Consider the following 18,929-nt stretch of genomic DNA (forward strand, 5'->3'; position numbering starts at 1 on the left):
CCATTCTAGCCCTGCCCAGCCAGGATTCCAGATAGGTGGTGTTGCCAGCAGCATAGACATGATTAATCTCTTATTGGGATGACCAGGTTACAAAGTGGGTGGGTTAGCTGTCATTGTTCAAGACTCTGGGCCTCCTTTAACAGAGCCTCTTCCACTGTCCCTCCCTGCCCAGCTTACTGGTGTGTTTTCTTTATTTCTTCTCCAGGTTAAGTAGCCTGTCTTCTCTGGGAGACTCTACACCTGAACGCACGTCCCCATCCCACCGCCGCCAGCCTTCTGACACCTCTGAGACAACAGGTAACTAACTACCTTATTGATGTCAGCACATAGACACAGGTGGATACCGCTATAGAGAAATCCTGTATACCCACATGTAAAACACCTAAACTTTATGTTGAGCACATATGTGTGTTGGGTTTTATTTTAGGAGTTTTATATCAGTTGTCTCCTCATGCCAACCTAGGAAGTGGGTTTTATATTCTTATTTTGCAGATAAGGAAACTGAAGCATGGAGAAGTTAGGAAACTTGCCCAACCTCACACTTATTGGAGACAGAATTGAGGCTTGAAACAAGTTCTATTCTAACTCTAGAGCCAATGCCCCTATCATAACAGAGTGCTGTCACATTGTACAGTGTCTGGTAAAAATCCATAGCAAAGACAGTTTGTGTCCACCACCCCTTTCTCCTTTCCTTCCTCCCTTTTTATTCTATGCATGAATATTGATATGAATAGAGGATTTCTCCTGACATTTATCATTCCCTGGACTTGGCAAGGAAACAACCCTAAGTTATCTTCACAAGTTATCCAGCTCTGTAACATCAGTCAGCAAGCTTTGGAGTCCCATTTGCTGTGTTCACTGGGTATAACAATGTAAAATTTCCAGTCAACCCACAGGGCTACTACTTATCTTTAATACTAGACTTGAGGAGCACTGCTGGACTTAGCCCTACCCCTTCCTCAATCGGTATCATTCTTACAAGCCTAAAAGGACAACCATTTCAGTACCTTAGAAAAGGGTCACTTCCCTTATAGAAAAGAAAGTCGATTACAGGTGTTTACCAGTCACTGAGGATGGTATATATTACCTCAGTATATGTGGACAGGGTGAATCTGGGGAAATGGGTCAGTCTGGGGAGGCTACTTAAAAAGGAAATTGGCTGGCTTGGAGACACTGACCGTCCAGTGACTGCCTGCCCAAGTCCTATCCTCCACCCCACAGGTCTTGTTCAACGCTGTGTCATCATCCAAAAGGACCAGCATGGCTTTGGCTTCACAGTCAGTGGGGATCGAATTGTGCTGGTGCAGTCTGTGCGCCCTGGTGAGTGCTGTGACCCTCCTGTCAACAATGGGCAGTTCTCAGAAGGCTGTGTGTGTGTGTGTGTGTGTGTGTGTGTGTGTGTGTGTGTGTGTGTGTGTGTAATGGTGCTGTGTGACTTGGAGACTGTTTGAATGGGGGGAATCCCCAAGGGGACAGTGAATGAATTATTCTAGAACTAGCTCCCTATGGACACATGGGGAAGTCTCCATCATACTGAGCCAGTAGGTAGAATTTCCCTCAGTTGTGTCCAGCAGCTTGATTTTTGGTTGATTCCAGATGTAGTCAAGTTGACAACCAAGATCAGCCATCACAGACTAAGTGGTAAAGTACATTGTGACATAAACACACACACACACTCTAAATAAATAAATAAATAAATAAATAAATAAATAAATAAATAAATAAATAAATAAATCATTTTAAAATGTGCTATAAATGGAAAACTACTGGCAGGTAGCTTGTTAGATTTTCTTTTACTCTAGCCCCACATTGGAACACCAAAATGTAGTCGGTTGTTTTTGCTCTTTTGGGGGGGCCTGCCACCTAGCTTCAAATAAATCACTCATGGAGGCTTATTCTTTTTTTTTTTTTTTTTTTTGGTTTTTCGAGACAGGGTTTCTCTGTGTAGCTTTGTGCCTTTCCTGGAACTCACATGGTAGCCCAGGCTGGCCTCGAACTCACAGAGATCCACCTGGCTCTGCCTCCCGAGTGCTGGGATTAAAGGCGTGCGCCACCACCGCCTGGCTTGGCTTATTCTTAATTATAAATGCCTGGCCTTAGCTTGACTTGTTTCTTGCCAGCTTTTCTTAACTTTAAATTATCCCATCTGGGTGGCTGAGTGGCTGAGTGACTGGGTGGCTGGGTGGCTGGGTGGCTGGCCCCTACCATCCTCCTCTCCTTGTTCTTTTGCTCTTTCTTCTTTTCTTCCCAGATTTCTCCTTCTATTTATTCTCTCTGCCTGCTTGCCCCACCTATCCTTTTCCTGCTCACTATTGGCCAGTCAGCTCTTTATTAGACCAATCGGGTGTTTTAGACAGGCAAAGAAACAGCTTCACAGAGTTAAACAAATGCAACACAAAAGAATGGAACACATCTTTGCATCATTCAATAAATGTGCCACAGCATAAACAAATGTATCACATCTTAAAATAATATTCTACAACAGTAGCTTGAAATTAGAGAGGAAGTAGCTATCTTGGCTGAATATATAAACATCAGGGTACTTCTAATAACTAGTAATTTAAAAAATTAAACTTGAGCTGGGCATGGTAGAACACACTTTTGATTTCAGTACTTGGGAAGCAGTAGACAGATCTCTTTATGTGTTTAAGGTCAACCTGGTCTACATACTGAGTTCCAGCTAGCTGAGACTACATAGTGAGACCCTATTTTAAAAAACAAAACAAAAAAGAAAAACCTCCAGACGTTTTGGCACACACCTTTAAACCCAGCACTTGGGAGGCAGAAGCAGGCCAATCTCTTGAGTTTGAGGGCAGCCAGGGCTACACAGAGAAACCTTGTTTTAAAAAGCCAAAATAGGGCTGGAGAGATGGCTCAGAGGTTAAGAGCACCGACTGCTCTTCAAGAGGTCCTGAGTTCAATTCCCAGCAACCACATGGTGGCTCACAACCATCTGTAATGAGATCTGGCACCCCTCTTCTGTATACATAATAAATAAATCTTTAAAAAAAAAAAAAAAAAAAAAGCCAAAATAATAATAAATAATAATATAAAAACCTACCCAAAGAGGCCAGAAGAGGGCATAGGATTCCCTGAAACTGGAGTTACAGGTGGTTTTGAGTGATTCTGGGTACCAACCCAGGTCTTCTGCAAAGCAGCAAGTGCTATTAACCACTGAAACATCTCTCTAGCCTTAAATAGTACATTTTAGATGAGGGGAGTCTTAATTTCTAAAAAAAAAAAAAAAAAGCTATAATGGAGAGTAGACTTTATATACCAGAACCATCTACATGTACTTTGTGAGGAGTTTAACAGATGAATATAACTTACAAGATTTAATGACCATCTTGGGGCAAATTTACAAAGTATAATATTTATGCTTCTCATTAACTTGTTTTTGTTAAGTGTTCTTGTGCTTCTTGGGTATAAATTAAGGCTAAGAATAGAATAGAAGCTATTTACACCTATATAGTGAGCAAAACCTCTGCGCCCTCAGTTGAAAAGGGCAAGAGCATATTCTTCCGAGCACCTCTCTTGGTCAGCCAACATCAGAAGGCCTTAATATGATCTGTCTCAAAATGGTCCATCTCAAATGAAGAAACTATCAATGGTTTAAAAGGTCATTTTAGCAGAATGTCATATCATTATCTCTAGTGATAAGAACCCAGAGAATGTCTTTATGAACTTCTCAAGACTTATAAGCCCCCAGTTTGAAAGCTATTGTTTTAATCCATTTCTTCAGTTCTTAATATGATTTTACTACCTATATTTTTAATACAGTAAACTTACCTTTCCCATGGGATAATAACACATAACTCTATCTGACCTTAAAACATTCAAATGAAGCAAAAATACAGTCTTCTCAGTTCCTAGCCGCACTTGTCTCCCCCATTAGCTGGTTGTGAGAGCTAGGTGAAGAGCAGCAGGTGTGACTTATGAAGTCCACTCTAGATTAAAAGTCATCACGTTGCTGGAGCAAAATTGGACGTCCACCCAGGATTTGAAGTTCTGATATAAAATTTCAGAGCAGGTAATCTAAGACGGACTTTGGTGTAGTTCTGGTGGCTTTTAGGAGTGGTTATAGGACTTGGCTGACTGACTCTTCTCCCTCCAGGAGGTGCAGCCATGAAAGCTGGTGTGAAAGAGGGTGACCGGATCATCAAAGTGAGTAAACTTGACCTCTCTTCCACCTTACAGTGGTAGCAGGTTCAGGGGCTGCCTAGTGATTTGGCCTATCTTGTACTTCATTTCAGTACTAACTCTGGCAGCCAGTAACGGGTGGTACCGTAACGGGGAGGGGTGAAGATAGCTGGCTTTCATGTTCTAGGCTCTTCAAGTTCATTGACCTTGAGGCTTTCTGGAATAGGTTTTATTTATCCATACGTCACAAAATACAAAAAATAAGGTTAAGAGGAAGCAGCTGTGGCCTTCGGGTTCTTACCTTAGTCCGACCTCACACAGTGCTGACATGAGAGAGTCTTCTGAATGTAGGTCTGGCTTTGCAGAATGGAGTCCTGACTACATTAAAGAAATCCTAGCTGCAGACTTCTACTTCTCCAGTAAGGAAGAAACCCATAGGGCCAGTAGATACACACACAGAAAAAAATTCATGGATGGAGGCATGGGTCTTATCCCTGAAAACTTAGAAGCCAGTTTGGAACAAACTGACAGTGTGAATTTGAGTAAACACATAACCAGAGGTAACTAAAAGCATTGGGAAATGGCTTCCTAAAGAAATAGCATTTTAGACTTGGAAAAAGGTTTCCAGCACTGTTACTCAATGTTCTTTGTCCCTCCAACAGGTGAACGGAACCATGGTGACCAATAGCTCACACTTGGAGGTGGTGAAGCTTATCAAATGTGAGTTGGTTAGGGCATAACAACTAAAGGAAATAGACTTGGTGGATTCTGGGACAAATTGTCAGGTTTACTGACCTGAGAGACTTCATTTGTAGGTAGTAGATATTGAGGCAGCTGAAATCGCGTCTTTCGTCTTAACATGAGTGATCAGCTTAAACTGCTGCAGAGCCCTAGTATGATGTCAAGTAGCGGCACTATTAGTGTCCCAATAGATAGCTTCATTTTTAGCACACCATCATTGCCACCACTCCTGACCATATCCTCCTAAGACCACATTTCATTTAAATGTCATTCTATTCCATTCACATCTTCCTTATTAACTTCCAAAGGAGGCAGAAGAGGGCCAAAAATACTCTAGCCAGGAATACCTAACAAGTGAGTCTATACAGATAATCGAATAGAAGCAACAATATTAAGGAAGTAAATCAAGAATGTGGGAAGTCTTGGGAGAATGGAATTTGAGTGACTGTTGTGTACCAGACATGCAGTGTGCTAGGCTTTGCATTGGTTCAAAGTTTAGTGAGATTAAGAAGGGAGCTGGGCATGGTAGTGCACCCACACAATCCCAGCGCCTAAACTGAGGTAGGAGGATCTTGAATTTAAGGCCATTCTTGGCTACATTGAAAGACTACCTTGAGCTGGGCGGTGATGGCACACACTAGTCCCAGCACTCAGGAGGCAGAGGCAGACTAGTTCCAGGACAGCCAGAGCTATATTCAAAACAAAACTATCTCGTGGGGGGGCGGGGGGACACGGACGACAGACTACATTGAAAAAGCAAAAGCAAAAAGTGGGGGTGGGGGCAGGGTTGGGTGAGGTGGCCCATAGGGAGTGTTTCCAGAGACATTTATGGGTGGAATTTTGGTTGAGGTCTCTGTAAAAGATTGAGAACTTGGTTGGTGCAGGGCAAGAGGGCAGAAATTAGAGAATGGCTAAAGCTAAAAGGAGATTTTAATCTGTAGGATTGTGGGACTTAATGAAAGGAGAAAAGTACTTTTCTTTGTGGTTTAAGGAACTCCTCTTCTTGAACAGTGGCATTCAAGCAAGCCTCTTTTTCTCTTCTTCTAGCTGGTGCTTACGTTGCACTTACCCTCCTGGGCTCTTCTCCTTCCTCCATTGGTGTCTCTGGGCTCCAGCAGAACCCATCTCTGGCAGGAATACCCAGAGTTAACCCCATGATTCCTCCACCACCTCCTCCTCCACCCTTGCCACCTCCACAACACATTACAGGACCCAAACCTCTGCAGGTAATAGTTTTCCTGATGCCCACTGATCACTCTAGACCCCAGAGTCTAGAGACTCTTTGAAGATCTCCCTCAGTGGAACTTAAATTGAGTGGGCTGTGGTAAGCAGAGATAGGCCGTAGAGACATGTGAATACCACCAAAAAGTTAAACAAAAATGAAATCTGCATAAAAGGATGTTCATACTTTAGTGTCCTACTCCTTTGTGAATGCATATGAGGCTTTACAATAGCATCCTCACTGTGTGAAGACTCTCACAGGGGACCCAGGCATGGAAAGAAGCATCCTTTAGAGATTGTTGCCAGTTGGTGTTGGGAGGGTGTGCTTGAAAGTCCAAGAGGAAGAGACTGGCTTTCCAGAGCAAAAGGGGGTTCCTGGAAGAGTGAACTGTGGAGGACAGTCAATAAAGGAGAGAGTCAGAAAGAAGAAAAATGGGTAGTCCTCAAGAGTAGAAAAGCCTGTGTGAAGGAAGACTTGAAAGAGGGCAAGATGAAGAGATGTATAAGGAACAGGATTCTAGGTTGAATAGAAGACTGAACCAGTTCTTTGAGAATTTAGAAAATAATTCAGTATTAAAGCTGATTACAGCCAGGGTATCTAAGAAGTTCAGTAGTTTAAAAAAAAAGAAAGAAAAGATTGCGTGTTTATTGCATGCTAGCAAGGTGTTGAATTATCCAGAATGTGCTCCTGACTCGGGATTTACTCTCAGCACCTTTCCTCACTCAGGAATGAGCACATAGAAGAGAGTTAAGCTGTTGAGCTAGTCCCCAGGTCTCACTGCTGTTATATTTCCATTCCTAGGATCCTGAAGTTCAAAAGCATGCCACTCAAATCCTCAGGAATATGCTGAGACAGGAGGAGAAAGAGTTACAGGTGAGATCACTATTAAAGATAGCCTGGCCTTTACCTTCGTGAAGGAATCTCTAGCACAGCAGTCTGCCAGTGTGTGCAACTGAATTTTGTAGACCATATCCAATTATAATAAAACATGTGGTAGAACACATACTTGAGACCCTAGGTTCAATCCCCAGCAAACAAAACAGTACTGCCTCAAGACCATTAAAGACCAGAACAGGCACCAAAGCTACGCAGAGAAACCCTGTCTCAAAAAAACAAACAACAACAACAAAAAAAAACATTAAAGAGTTGCCTTTGGTCAACAGAATTTGTTAAAGCAGACTGGTGGAGTGAGTAGGAGAGCAGAATCCCATTAGGATGATGACTGTGTAAACTAGTGATAAATAAATAAACAGACTAAAATGAGGAACTAGTAGAACTCAGGAAAATTGATGTTTGTTGGAATAGTTCTTAAGAGGATTCCAAGGAAGAGAAAGGTAAGCATGGGAGACAGGGATGGGCAGATGAACGCTGGGCTAGACTGATGAGGGAGAGGATGAAGAGAGATTGCCAGTCTAGGAAGTGATGGGCACAGAGACCAAGAAGATTAATTTGGCTGGAATAGGTCACTCTGTAAGAACTTACTATGTATAAAACATCGCTTTAGTTCCTGTGGTGTATAAAAATGGAAATGAGGTAGTTCCTACCTTCAGTGTGCTTCAGATCTAATGGGGGAAATTTCAAATTCTAGTAAGAGGGAAGTAGGAAGAACAAAGAGTTTGTAATAAAGATTAAAAGGAAGAACAGTTACAGTGGCATGTAAAAGCTTCACGGTAGAAACGGTGTTTGGGTGGGGTTTGGAAGAGTGGACTTTAGCAGATAAAAAGAAGTGGGGGATAGCCAGGAATGATAGCACATACCTTTAATTCCACCACTTAGGAAGGAGAAGTAAATGGATCTCTGTGAATTTGAGGCCTGCCTGGTCTACATAGAAGTTTCAGGCCAACCATGCCTGCAAAGAGGGACCCTGACTCAAAAATAAACAAAATTTAAAAAGAAAAAAAAATATTTGAGGGCATTGTTAGTGAAGAAACAGTTTAGGTCAAACTGGAGTTGTGAAAACACACTTAATAAGCATTGAGTTCTTGCAGTGTGCTAAGTATTCCGTTAGAGCAATGACTGGGGGTAACCTTAGAGGTAGGAGTGGGAGTGGTTGCAGAGATAAATGAGAAGTTGCAGTAATACCATAGAACATGACAGAATAAATGAAGGTATACTACATTATGAAGTGTTACTTATATACTCACATTGGATTACTAAGACATTGTTACAATATAAGGCTAGACATATAAGTCAATGGACTAGAATTCAGAGCTCTGAAATTAATCCATACATTTATGGCAGCTTGTTTTCAACAGTGGTACTAAGACAATTCAGTAGTGTTTGTCTTGTCAACAAATGGTACTAGATCAACTGGATATCTACAAACAAAGAATTAATCTGTACCCTTATGTCACATAAGTAACAAAATTTAATTAAAAATAGATTAATAAAATCTCAACAAATAAGCGTATAAAACTCAAGATGGAGAAAGGGGGACTTGATCTGAACTGAACATGCACAGATGTTTTTCTTGTCATTATTTCTTCAGTACTGTATGTACAGAGCATTTCCATTATGTTAGATATAAATAATGAAGAAAGGAAAATATTAAACTCTTAGAAGGAAACATGAGTATGAATCATCATAACCTTGGATTAGCCAATGGTTTCTTTATGGTACTAAAAGTACAAGCATTCCCCCCAAAAAGATAATTGGATATCATCAAAATTAAAACGTTTGTGTATAAAGAAATAAAATAAAAAATAAATAAAAGGGCAGCTCATAGAATAGAAGAAATATTTCATAATCATACATCTATTAAGGGTCTTATTACCTTAGAATATGCAAAGAACTCTTCCACTTCAAGAATAAAAAGACAAATAACAGGACTGGAGAGATGGCTCAGATACTAAGAGCACTGGCTGTTCTTCCAGAGGACCCGGGTTCAACTCACAGCACCCACATGGCAGCTCTCAACTGTGTAGATCTAACTCCAGCTCCAGGGGATCCAATGTTCTCTCTGACCTTAGTGGGCCCTTCATACATGTGGTACTCAGACACACATGCAGGCACAATACCCTTACACATAAAATAATAAAATAAAACAAAAAAAAAAAAAGACAACACAGTTAAAAATTTGACAAGGGCTATGATGTTTTTCAGTGGTTAGAATGTTTGCCTAGATCCTAAATTCAATTCCTGCTCATCACTAGAAGCAAGCAAACAACGACCAAACTTAAAAAAAAATTAGGTAGGAAGCTGACTAATTCAAAATGGTATTTGAATATTTTAGATATTTTTAAAAGCTTTGTTCTTTTTGAAGTGTTTTTATTATTTTTTTAAGAGTGTGTGTGTTCAGGTCCCTCAAAGTCCAGAAGAGGGTGTCAGATCCTCTCTCCAGCCCCATAAGCTTTGCTTTTATACTAAATAAAATGAGCAAAGAATTTGAATAGTTCTCTAAAGAAAACACAGGCCAGGCATTGTGACATATACCTGTAATTCCAACACTTGAAATCTGAGGCAGAAAGATTGCAATTTGGAGACCAGCCTAGATTATGCAGTGAAAAACAGCCCTAAAAATAACAAAGAACTACAAATGGCCGATAAGCATGTGAAAAGATGGGAAACTGCTTCTCAAAATGACAAGATACTAGGATTTTTATAGTCAGAATAATGGAAAGTCGCATGCTGTTAAGAGTTGTAAACAAACCTGAGAAGTACTTGTTTATGTTCTGTCTGCAAGCTCATTATCTAATCTGTTTGCATCATTGATGGTGGGAATATAAAATATGCAGTCACAGGGAAACATTACGCAGTTCTTCCTGATGTTAAACACAGATACTGTGTAATCCAATAAATCCACTCCTAGATAAAGACCAAGAAGAACTGAAAATACATATTCACACAAAATTTGTACATGAACATTCATGACAACTATCTCCGTAATAGCCAAAAGGAAACAACCTAGAGTCTATCAACTGATAGAAAAATGTGGTATATCTATAACACAGTAGGATATTTAGCCATAAAAAATAATGGAGTACTGATACACGCTGTAAGTGGAAGAGCCCTGAAGGCATACTAAGTGAAGAAAGACAGACAAACGTTCACAAGTGTTGCGGTTCCATCTATATGGAATGTCCAGAATAGGCAAATGCTCAAAGACAAAGTAGACTCGCAGTTACCGGAAGATGGAGAGTTGGGGAGGTAGACTGAGTGATTGCTCACAGGTACCAGCTTCCTTATTGAAGTAATGCGAATGTTCCGGAATTTGATCGTGAGAATGGTTGCACAATTGTATAAATATACTAAAAACCTCTGTATTATATACTTTAAATAAGTTTTAATTATATGAATTATATCTTAATGACAAACTTTAAAATAATTATTGGGCACCATGGAAGCCTGAAAGCATGAGTGATTTATGCAGTACCTATCAAAGCTTTCAGGAGGTGACAGTTGAGTGGGGTTCAGTCCACTGTGACCAAAACACTGAAATAACAGTGCAGGACAGTGACTGGGAAGTGATTCGGGTCACTTAAAGATCTTGGAGTTTGTCCTAAAGACTGTGGGAATTGATCAAAGATTTTCAAAGCAATCTTCTTAAGAGATGTGTGGTTTTGGAGCTGGAGAGATGATTCTGCCATTAAGAGTACCAAGAGAGATGGAGTAAGAGTAAGTAAGAGTATCAGGAGAGATGGTCCTGAGTTTAATTCCCAGCAACCACATGGTGGCTCACAACCATCTGTAATGAGATCTGGTGCCCTCTTCTGGCCTGCAGGGATACATGCAGACATTACACTGTATACATAATAAATAAATCTTTGAGAAAAAAAAAAAGAGTACTTAAGGGTACTTGCCGCTCTTGCAGAGGACCAAAGCTCAGTTCCCAGCATCTACACTGGACCACTCACAGCTGCCTGTAACTCCCTTTTTAAGGTACCAGATGCCTCCTCTGGCCTTTGCAGGCACCTGCACATACATAGTGCACATGCGTACACTGAGGCACGTGCACACACTCTAAAAAAAATAAAAATAAGTCCGTGTTAAGTGATTGACATAAAGAAACTTTGGTGGTGGATACTGTAGTATACAGGATATGATGACAGATTTGACAAGAACTAGACGTTAGAACAAAAACGAGAGAACAGGAAAGAGACATCTCAGAAGTCACCTTAGGGAAACTTACCATCTGGTAAGGAGAAAAAAAGAGTGAAGGATGGCTCTGAGTTGGGAGCCTGGGGTGCCATGGGTGGAGTCAAATAGGTCACAGGAGCAGGGCTTACAGGACAGAAATGAAGGTCAGCTTTCAGTGAATTAAGCATGCCTGTGAGGCACTTAGGTAGATATCCTCTGGAAACAGCTCTGGAGAAAGGAGATTAGGGTATCCTCAGCAACAGTATAATCACTGAAGCTGGGATCTGGCTGAAATCAACACAGTAAGTTAGAGAGGCAGTATCTACAAATTGATTGAAGATTTGTGTGAGCTGTGGCAGTGTACCAACCTCTGACATCCACATCGTTTGATCTTTTAAAGGGTAGCTGCTGAGGTGGTGAGGAAAGCAAGAAAAAATGGGCTGTGGCTTAAAAAACAATCTGAATTGACAGAAATAATTGTATTGTGGGAGTTTGCTTTTAATTTAGGGAATGTAGATGTCTTTAAAGGGAAGGAACCACTTGAAAAAGATTTTAAGGGTATCTGGATGGTGTCTAAGAAAGACTCAAAGCAATCAGTGGTTCAGAGTGGTAAAGAATTTGACTTCTGAGTCAGGAGAAAAGATGATGCAGATGTTTTGAAATGGAGTAATGTTGGAAAAGTTCTTTTCAGATAATATTATCTGCTGAGACAGGGAATGTTTGGGGCTTGATAGGCATGGAAAAGATAAATCTAAAATGTAAGGTATTTTAACAAGGTCGGCAGGTAGCTGGAAGCTTCAGATGAAGTCAGTTCATGTATAAACCTAACATCTTCGTTTAGTAAGTTTTACTGCTGATTCCTTTTGTACAAAAGCATATAACTGCCACAGCCACTCTGGCGAGCATGTTAGATGGTGTTATTCACATCTTAGGGTCATCTCATGATGCCGATACTGTCTCCATTCTTGACAGATGTTGTCAAGCTTGCCTAAGCCTACACAGCTAGAGGTGCCAAGATACAATGCCAGTCTCCTGCGCCCTGTGCTCTCACTCTGCTGCTGCTATAAATGCATTAGAGGAGGTAGAATAGACACTTCTAATGAAGCAAGGCTTCTGGCTTCTCTAATTAAGCTTTTCCTCTCCTTAGTGGACATTGTCCTTATGTTAGGTTTGCCTTAACATTTTCTGTGTAGTGATCTGGATAGTCACTTCAATACTTCACACAAGTGCAAGTGGAGGAAGATCTCATGTACGATGTGGGACCTCATCCAACCCTTAAAAAATAGGTCAGACTAAGGAAGGCCTTTTGGTTTTTTGGTTTGATGTTTTTGTTTTTTTCCTTTCTTCAGCTGTTTCATATATTCTGTTTCCCACCAGTCACCCCTTTTTTTCTGATCCTAAATGATGCTGAAGTAGCAGGCATCTACTAGCAGACAGAAATCTCTTCTCTTCTCTGTTTTGTGATAGCTGTCTGTTCTTACTGCTGGTAAGTCATCTATCCTCTACTAACCACTCCTCTGCCTTTCCCCCTCCTCCTCCTCCTCCTCTTTCTCCTCACCCCTCCCTAGCGTATCTGTGAGGTGTATAGTCGGAACCCCGCCAGCCTGCTAGAAGAGCAAATCGAAGGTGCCCGGCGGCGAGTCACTCAGTTACAGCTGAAGATCCAGCAGGAGACTGGTGGCTCAGTGGTGAGTGAGTGGTAGTAGGCATTGCTCCAGGGACAGCACCATGCAGAGGGACTAGATAGAAGGAGAAAGGCAGAGCAGAAAGCCTCTGGGGCCATGGCAGGATGAGCACCAAAGAAGCTGAGTATTAGTGCAGTACTACTGGTGATACCATAGAAAGACACAGCCCTGTTTCATGTCCTCCTACTGAGAAGAAGAAATAGAAATCAACTAGTCTGCTTCCGTCTACTAATCACTCCTCCCTTCTGATAGTTTCTTCAAGAGTGTATATTCCTACTCTGGCATCACTCAGCATCATCTGGTAGCTTTTCTTTAAGGATCTCCTTAAAGGAACCCAAGTCTTTCCAAGTCAACCTCAGTTAAGGGTCCCAGTCAGTTGAGAAGGAGCTAAATGTACTTTGTAGAAAATGCCACACTGGAGGAGGTTGTTTATCTATTCTTCTCCTCAGGGACTTTACTATTACTATCTTGCTTATATCCACCAAGCCTCAGTTCTTTGGGTAAGTATAAGTACTAACATTAGGAAATTATGGTATCCAAAACAGTAGTTTCCCTAACCCATAGAAATGTTTAAGGTGGAGTTGGAGAGATGACTCGCAGTTAAGAGCACTAGCTGTTCTTCCAGGGGACCCAATCCCTCCTCTGGCCTTCGTGGGCATAGCACACACATGGTACACATACATAACGTGCATACAGAATACCCATACACATAAAATAAAAATAAATAAATCTTTTTAAAATATTTTTTGAAATTTGTTTAAAGCGTTTGGCTTTCTTTTTAAACTGTTCTTTTCCGAAGTTGGTAAGAACATAGGCAAATAAAACTTTAAGAATTCACTTTTCTGAAGGAACTTTCATATCATGAGGTAGATGGCTTAGATTATAGACATAGACCATCTAGTTTTGATTACCAGGTCCCATTCCCCTCAGCTTTCAGACTCATGGCCAAGTAACTTAACCACTAAGAGCCTCTCTTCATTTTCTTATTTATAGAAGGACACAACAATCTACCTAGTAAGATATTGCAGAACTGAAGCATGTCACCAGCGTGTGTGTGTGTGTGTGTGTGTGTGTGTGTGTGTGTGTGTGTGTGTGTGTGTGTGCATGGCTGCTGCCACTGTCAGTGTCTGCGTAACAGGAACCTGAGATTCTGAGCTGAGAATCAGGACACCAGGGCTCTAGCCCTAGTTTTTTGTTTTTGTTGTTGTTGTTATTGTTGTTGTTTTGTTGTTGTTTTCATTTAGAATGTGGCTTAGAAAGATCAGTAAACAACTGAGCTTCTTTCTGTCTCCTTATTTGTAACATGGGAATAAACTCTTCTACCTGGAGTTGCTGAAAGATTGAATGCAGTTAAGGACTGAGCTCCATGCCAACACCAGTACTTCCCCACAGACATGGATGTTTTTTAAACAAATCTTTTTATTATTTATTTTTATTTTATTTGCATTGGTGTTTTGCCATGGGTGTCCGGTCCCATGGAACTGGAGTTACAAACAGTTGTGAGCAGCCGTGTGGGTGCTGGGAATTGAACCTAGGTCCTCTGGAAGAGCAACCAGTGCTCTTAACCACTGAACCATCTCTCTAGCCCCGACACAGATGTTTAACATCTTTCCTCAGTGTAGGCTTGGGATTTTTTTTATTCCTTGATGGTTAGAAAATCCTTTCCTGTATCCAACCCAAATAAGGCCTTTGAAGTCCAGGGTGAAAAGTGAAGGGAGGTTTTTGTTCAGTTTTACAATGCTGGTAAAGCTCCTTTCCACCATTAGGGGTCACCACCTCCTCAGGCTACACATATAAAGCGGGGCATTTCCCAGCAGTAAAGCCGAAGTGGCCGTGTGCTATAAAAGCAAGCACAGCTCTGACTGGAAGAAGGACAGAGGAGAGGGAGAGGCTCGGAGAAATTTCCCACCATCTGGTCTTCTCTCTTTTAGGACATTCTTCCACTCTATGGTGACACCAGCCAGAGAACATCTGAAGGTAAGTCCCCATCGTCCTGTGGTATATATGAGTTCTCTTCTATGTTGGTCTCTCCCAATAGGGCAGATTCTAGAATAATGAGGAAAAAGCGATACCCATACACAGGGCAGTTGGATGTAGAGAAATAAGCGATGGCTGAGTAAGAAACAGGAGCTCCTGGGGTGACGGGTCCAGACAGCAGCTTGCTTGACAGATGTGGCACTTAGGAAGAGGGCTGGTGACGAAAAGAGGGTCAGGAGTGAGCTGGAGACTAAGAGCGGCTGTAAGAGGATGCCAGGGTCTTATTTTAGGACGTGACGTGTTCTGTGCCCAGATGCAGACGGAGGCAAAAGCTGGCCATGAGGAGAGTAAGAGAGAGTGTGCCAGGAGCCTGCAGGTCCTGAGATGAACGAGTTGAAGCGAAGATGGCAGCTCCCCTTCCTGCCTGGTGCCCAAAATAAAGGCCGCTCTTCACTCAAGGCCTGAGATCTTTTCTAAACTGTCTGAACTGGTTTCTTCTCAGGCCGCCTCTCTCTGGATTCCCAGGAGGCCGACAGTGGCTTGGACTCTGGGACAGAACGCTTTCCCTCCATCAGTGAGGTGAGTGCCAGCAGGCACGGGGCCGTTTAAAATGGGTGCATTCAATTTCCCACCCTGGGGCACTAGACGGCTCTGCTGCTCACTGGCTGCTGAAGGCCCTGTCCTGTCATCTGGACACCTCCTCTACAATTGTAGTTTTAGGGGTCTAGTCACTGTGCTCTGGTTCCGAATGGCTTTGGCATGCATCCTTATGCTGGATTATCACATCCGGCTTGTATTTTATCCCGGGTGATTGGCTCTGTTGTGGTGTAAAGTGTGAGGTGAAGAGGTGGGCAGTGTTAGCACTGTACTCACCTTTGAGAGCAAGTTAGTGAACCCCACCAAGTCAGGTGGGGTGCTTACTTTCTTTTTTTTTTTAAAGATTTATTTATTTATTAGGTATACAGCATGTCTGTCTGCAGGCCAGAAGAGGGCACCAGATCTCGTTACAGGTGGTTGTGAGCCACCATGTGGGTGCTGGGAATTGAACTCAGGACCTCTGGAAGAACAGCCAGTGCTCTTAACCTCTGAGCCATCTCTCCAGCCCGTGATGCTCACTTTCTTTGCTGCACATCTTTTTATACTTCAGTCATAAATTTTCAGGTTTTTTTGTTTTTTTGTTTTTTTGTTTTGTTTTTTTTTTAACCTCCAAGGTTATCTCTCTTCCAGATGCTCTCAGTTGGCATATAAGATGAATATAAAAATGAGAAAGAATAAAATGAGTGGAAGAATGATGACAACAGTAAAATGTCTATTTAGCCAGACTTATTAAACATGGAAATAAGTGTTTAAAAAAAAACATACTAAAAATGTAATTTAGGTCACATTTGGAATTTCCTTTTCTGAGTGCTGGTGACTGACTATTGGGGAGAGAATGATGGATAGCTGTAAGAGAACAGATATATGGGAAAGTCACCAGAGAGTGGTGGGATGTACTGTGAGCCTAGATAATCTATAGTTTGCATACATGCCAGGTGATACATTTGGCAATGAAGTGTGTGAACTGTGACCGAAACGTCCTGATTGAATATATCCTACAAGCTCTTTGGCCTTCAGTGACTCTCATGACCTTTCTGAGGCCTGGCTCCCTGTGGGAAAAGTGGGTTGAGTTTCCCTCACGAGCTGTTAGAAGGTTAGTGGAATAATAGAGAGTCAAAAATGTTGTGGGTGTCAGCGCGTTACCATTACAGAGCAAGCTGAGCCCAGAGTGTTGTCTGAATGAGGTTCCTTATCACAGAATTCTCTTCCTCTAGTCTTTGATGAATCGGAACTCAGTACTGTCAGACCCTGGACTAGACAGCCCTCAGACCTCCCCTGTAGTCCTGGCGCGAGTGGCCCAGCACCACAGGCGACAGAGCTCAGATGCACCAGCGCTCCCACCCGACGACCAGGTGAGATGGGAACCACCCCAGTTTGTCTTTCTGCTGTAGGCTAGGGTTATCACCAGTATGTAATCTTGAATAATCTGACTAAACTCTGCTCTGGCAACCCACAAGTTGAGATAGTCACCTAGAGAACAAATAGAAAAGAGTGAACACGGTGTGATAAGGAATTCAAGTGGATCGGTTTCTGTGTGAGGAGTCAGTAGACGTGCCTGTCAGAACACCGAAGTTAAGGGAAGGACCGCTGGTAGATCTTGTAATGTCTGGATAGAATAAAAAGTAGTATCTGTTCAGGATACTGACCTTTCCTTAGCAAAACTTTGCCTCGGTCAAAACTGAGGGCAAGGGGATGAATAACAGTGAAATACAGTGATGTAGCTGTATGAAAATGTCATAATGAAACCCATTTTTGTGTATTAAATAATAAACCTTATTATTGGAATCCTAACACAGAAAACAAATAAAAGTTCAGCATGCTTGGGATCTTTCCTTGTTAAGCTACCTTCAAGCCCCACCCTCAGGTTCCTCAAAGAGTGCAAAAAGTGACTTGAAAGTCCCCCTGAAAGGTGGGACTAGGTCTGGGGATATTTCAGAAAGACGGATATTGGTTCGAGGCAAAATCCTTCAAAGAACCCAAGCTGTATAGCCATGGGTGGGATTGCCTGTCATAGTACAGATAGATGCTAACAGACACTGGCTTCCTAAAACAGTATTCTGTAAAATTCACCACTGTACTAATGTTTTTCCAAATCCACATTCCAGTTGCATAGTGTTATTTTCCTTATAATGTATTTTCTTCTAGCTTAATTTTTTATTTCTTTTGTTTGTTTGTTAGAGACAGTGACTGTATAGACCAGGCTGGGCTTAAATGCACAGAGATTTGCCTGCCCTTATCCTGGGGTGCTGGCATTAAAGGCATGTACCACAATGCCAGGCTAAGCTTACTTTCTTAAATTCGTTTTAAAGGATATTTGTCATTGCTTCAAATTAAAACCAGTATCACACACTGTAAATGCAACGTAAATGTAAGTAAGGCAGCACACATGTTTAGAAATTATTTTGTAAAGCCTCATCTAGAAACATACAGAACAAAGGAGAAAGAAAGCTGCCATTTATGTTGAAAGGATGCCTCCTTCATGAGCCGTCTCTGGATGAATGCATGAGAAGCTGACGGCTATTGCCTCAGAGCCTCAGAACAGAAGAAAGACGTCATTGATTTACCCTTTGTATCATTTCGGTTCCTAAACTATGTGACTGTATCATGAATTATAAAAATACATAAAATTCAGGGCTGGAAAGATAGTTCAGCAATCGAGCACCGGCTGTTCCACCAGAAGACCCAAGTTAGGTTTTCAACATCCACATGACAGTTCACAGCTGTCTTAGTTGGGATTACTATCGCTGTGATGAAGCACCATGACCAAAAGCAACTTGGGGAGGAAAGGGTTCATTTGTTTGCACTTCCACATCACAGTTCATCATCTAAGGCAGTCAGGACAGGAACTCAAGCGGAGCAAGAACGTGAAGGCAGGAGCTGATGCAGAGGTTAAGGAGGCATGCTGCTTACTGGCTTGCTTGGCCTGCTTTCTTATACAAGCCAGAACCACCAGCCCAGGGAAAGCACCTCCACAATGGCCTGGAACCTCCCTCATCCATCACTGGTTAAGAAAATGCTCAGCAGCTGGCTCTTCTGGAGGCATTTTCTCTCAGTTGAGGTTCTCTCCTTTCAGGTGACTCTAGTCTGTTATCAAGTTGATATAAAACTAATCAGAACAGCAACCGTCTGTAACTCCAGCTCCAGAACATCTCCCACCCTCTTCTGGCCTCCATAGTCACTGCATGCATGAGTATATAGACATACATGCAGACAAAACACCCATACACATAAAATAAAAACAAAGAAATTAATAAAAACACATAAAATTTATCTATTTAAATTTAACCTAAAATATTTTAATAATAACAAAATTTATCTATTTAAATTTATTATCTATGCATACATTTTGTATATTATCATTTTTTCACTCTGGCTAGATTCTTTTGCTTGTAATAAGTCTGAGGTGGAATTTCCCTTTGTAAAGATGTAAAGATAGACTAACAGCAGGCTGAAACTTTATTTGGATTAATCAAAGGGATTGAATGGGAACT

The 18,929-nt window shown here is 41.6% G+C and overlaps 1 protein-coding gene across 11 annotated transcripts in view; it reads left to right on the plus strand.

Annotated features, from left to right (window-relative positions):
- The window catches only part of Arhgef11 (Rho guanine nucleotide exchange factor 11), a 128,208-nt gene that overhangs the window by 72,027 nt on the left and 37,252 nt on the right, over nucleotides 1–18,929 (plus strand). For 8 of the 11 annotated variants that reach the window (XM_052731855.1, XM_052731858.1, XM_052731861.1 and 5 more), the window contains 10 exons: nucleotides 206–297; nucleotides 1,222–1,320; nucleotides 4,115–4,164; nucleotides 4,803–4,860; nucleotides 5,929–6,107; nucleotides 6,905–6,976; nucleotides 12,748–12,867; nucleotides 14,796–14,841; nucleotides 15,344–15,420; nucleotides 16,653–16,790. In XM_052731855.1, the coding sequence (XP_052587815.1) occupies nucleotides 206–297; nucleotides 1,222–1,320; nucleotides 4,115–4,164; nucleotides 4,803–4,860; nucleotides 5,929–6,107; nucleotides 6,905–6,976; nucleotides 12,748–12,867; nucleotides 14,796–14,841; nucleotides 15,344–15,420; nucleotides 16,653–16,790 (931 nt within the window). The remainder of the gene's footprint in view (nucleotides 1–205; nucleotides 298–1,221; nucleotides 1,321–4,114; nucleotides 4,165–4,802; nucleotides 4,861–5,928; nucleotides 6,108–6,904; nucleotides 6,977–12,747; nucleotides 12,868–14,795; nucleotides 14,842–15,343; nucleotides 15,421–16,652; nucleotides 16,791–18,929) is intronic. The other 3 variants (XM_052731864.1, XM_052731866.1, XM_052731865.1) reach the window with 1 other exon arrangement.

The sequence above is a fragment of the Peromyscus californicus genome, unplaced genomic scaffold (genome assembly GCF_007827085.1).
Source record: "Peromyscus californicus insignis strain IS unplaced genomic scaffold, ASM782708v3 Scaffold_9__1_contigs__length_137607984, whole genome shotgun sequence".
Lineage (NCBI taxonomy): Eukaryota > Metazoa > Chordata > Mammalia > Rodentia > Cricetidae > Peromyscus > Peromyscus californicus.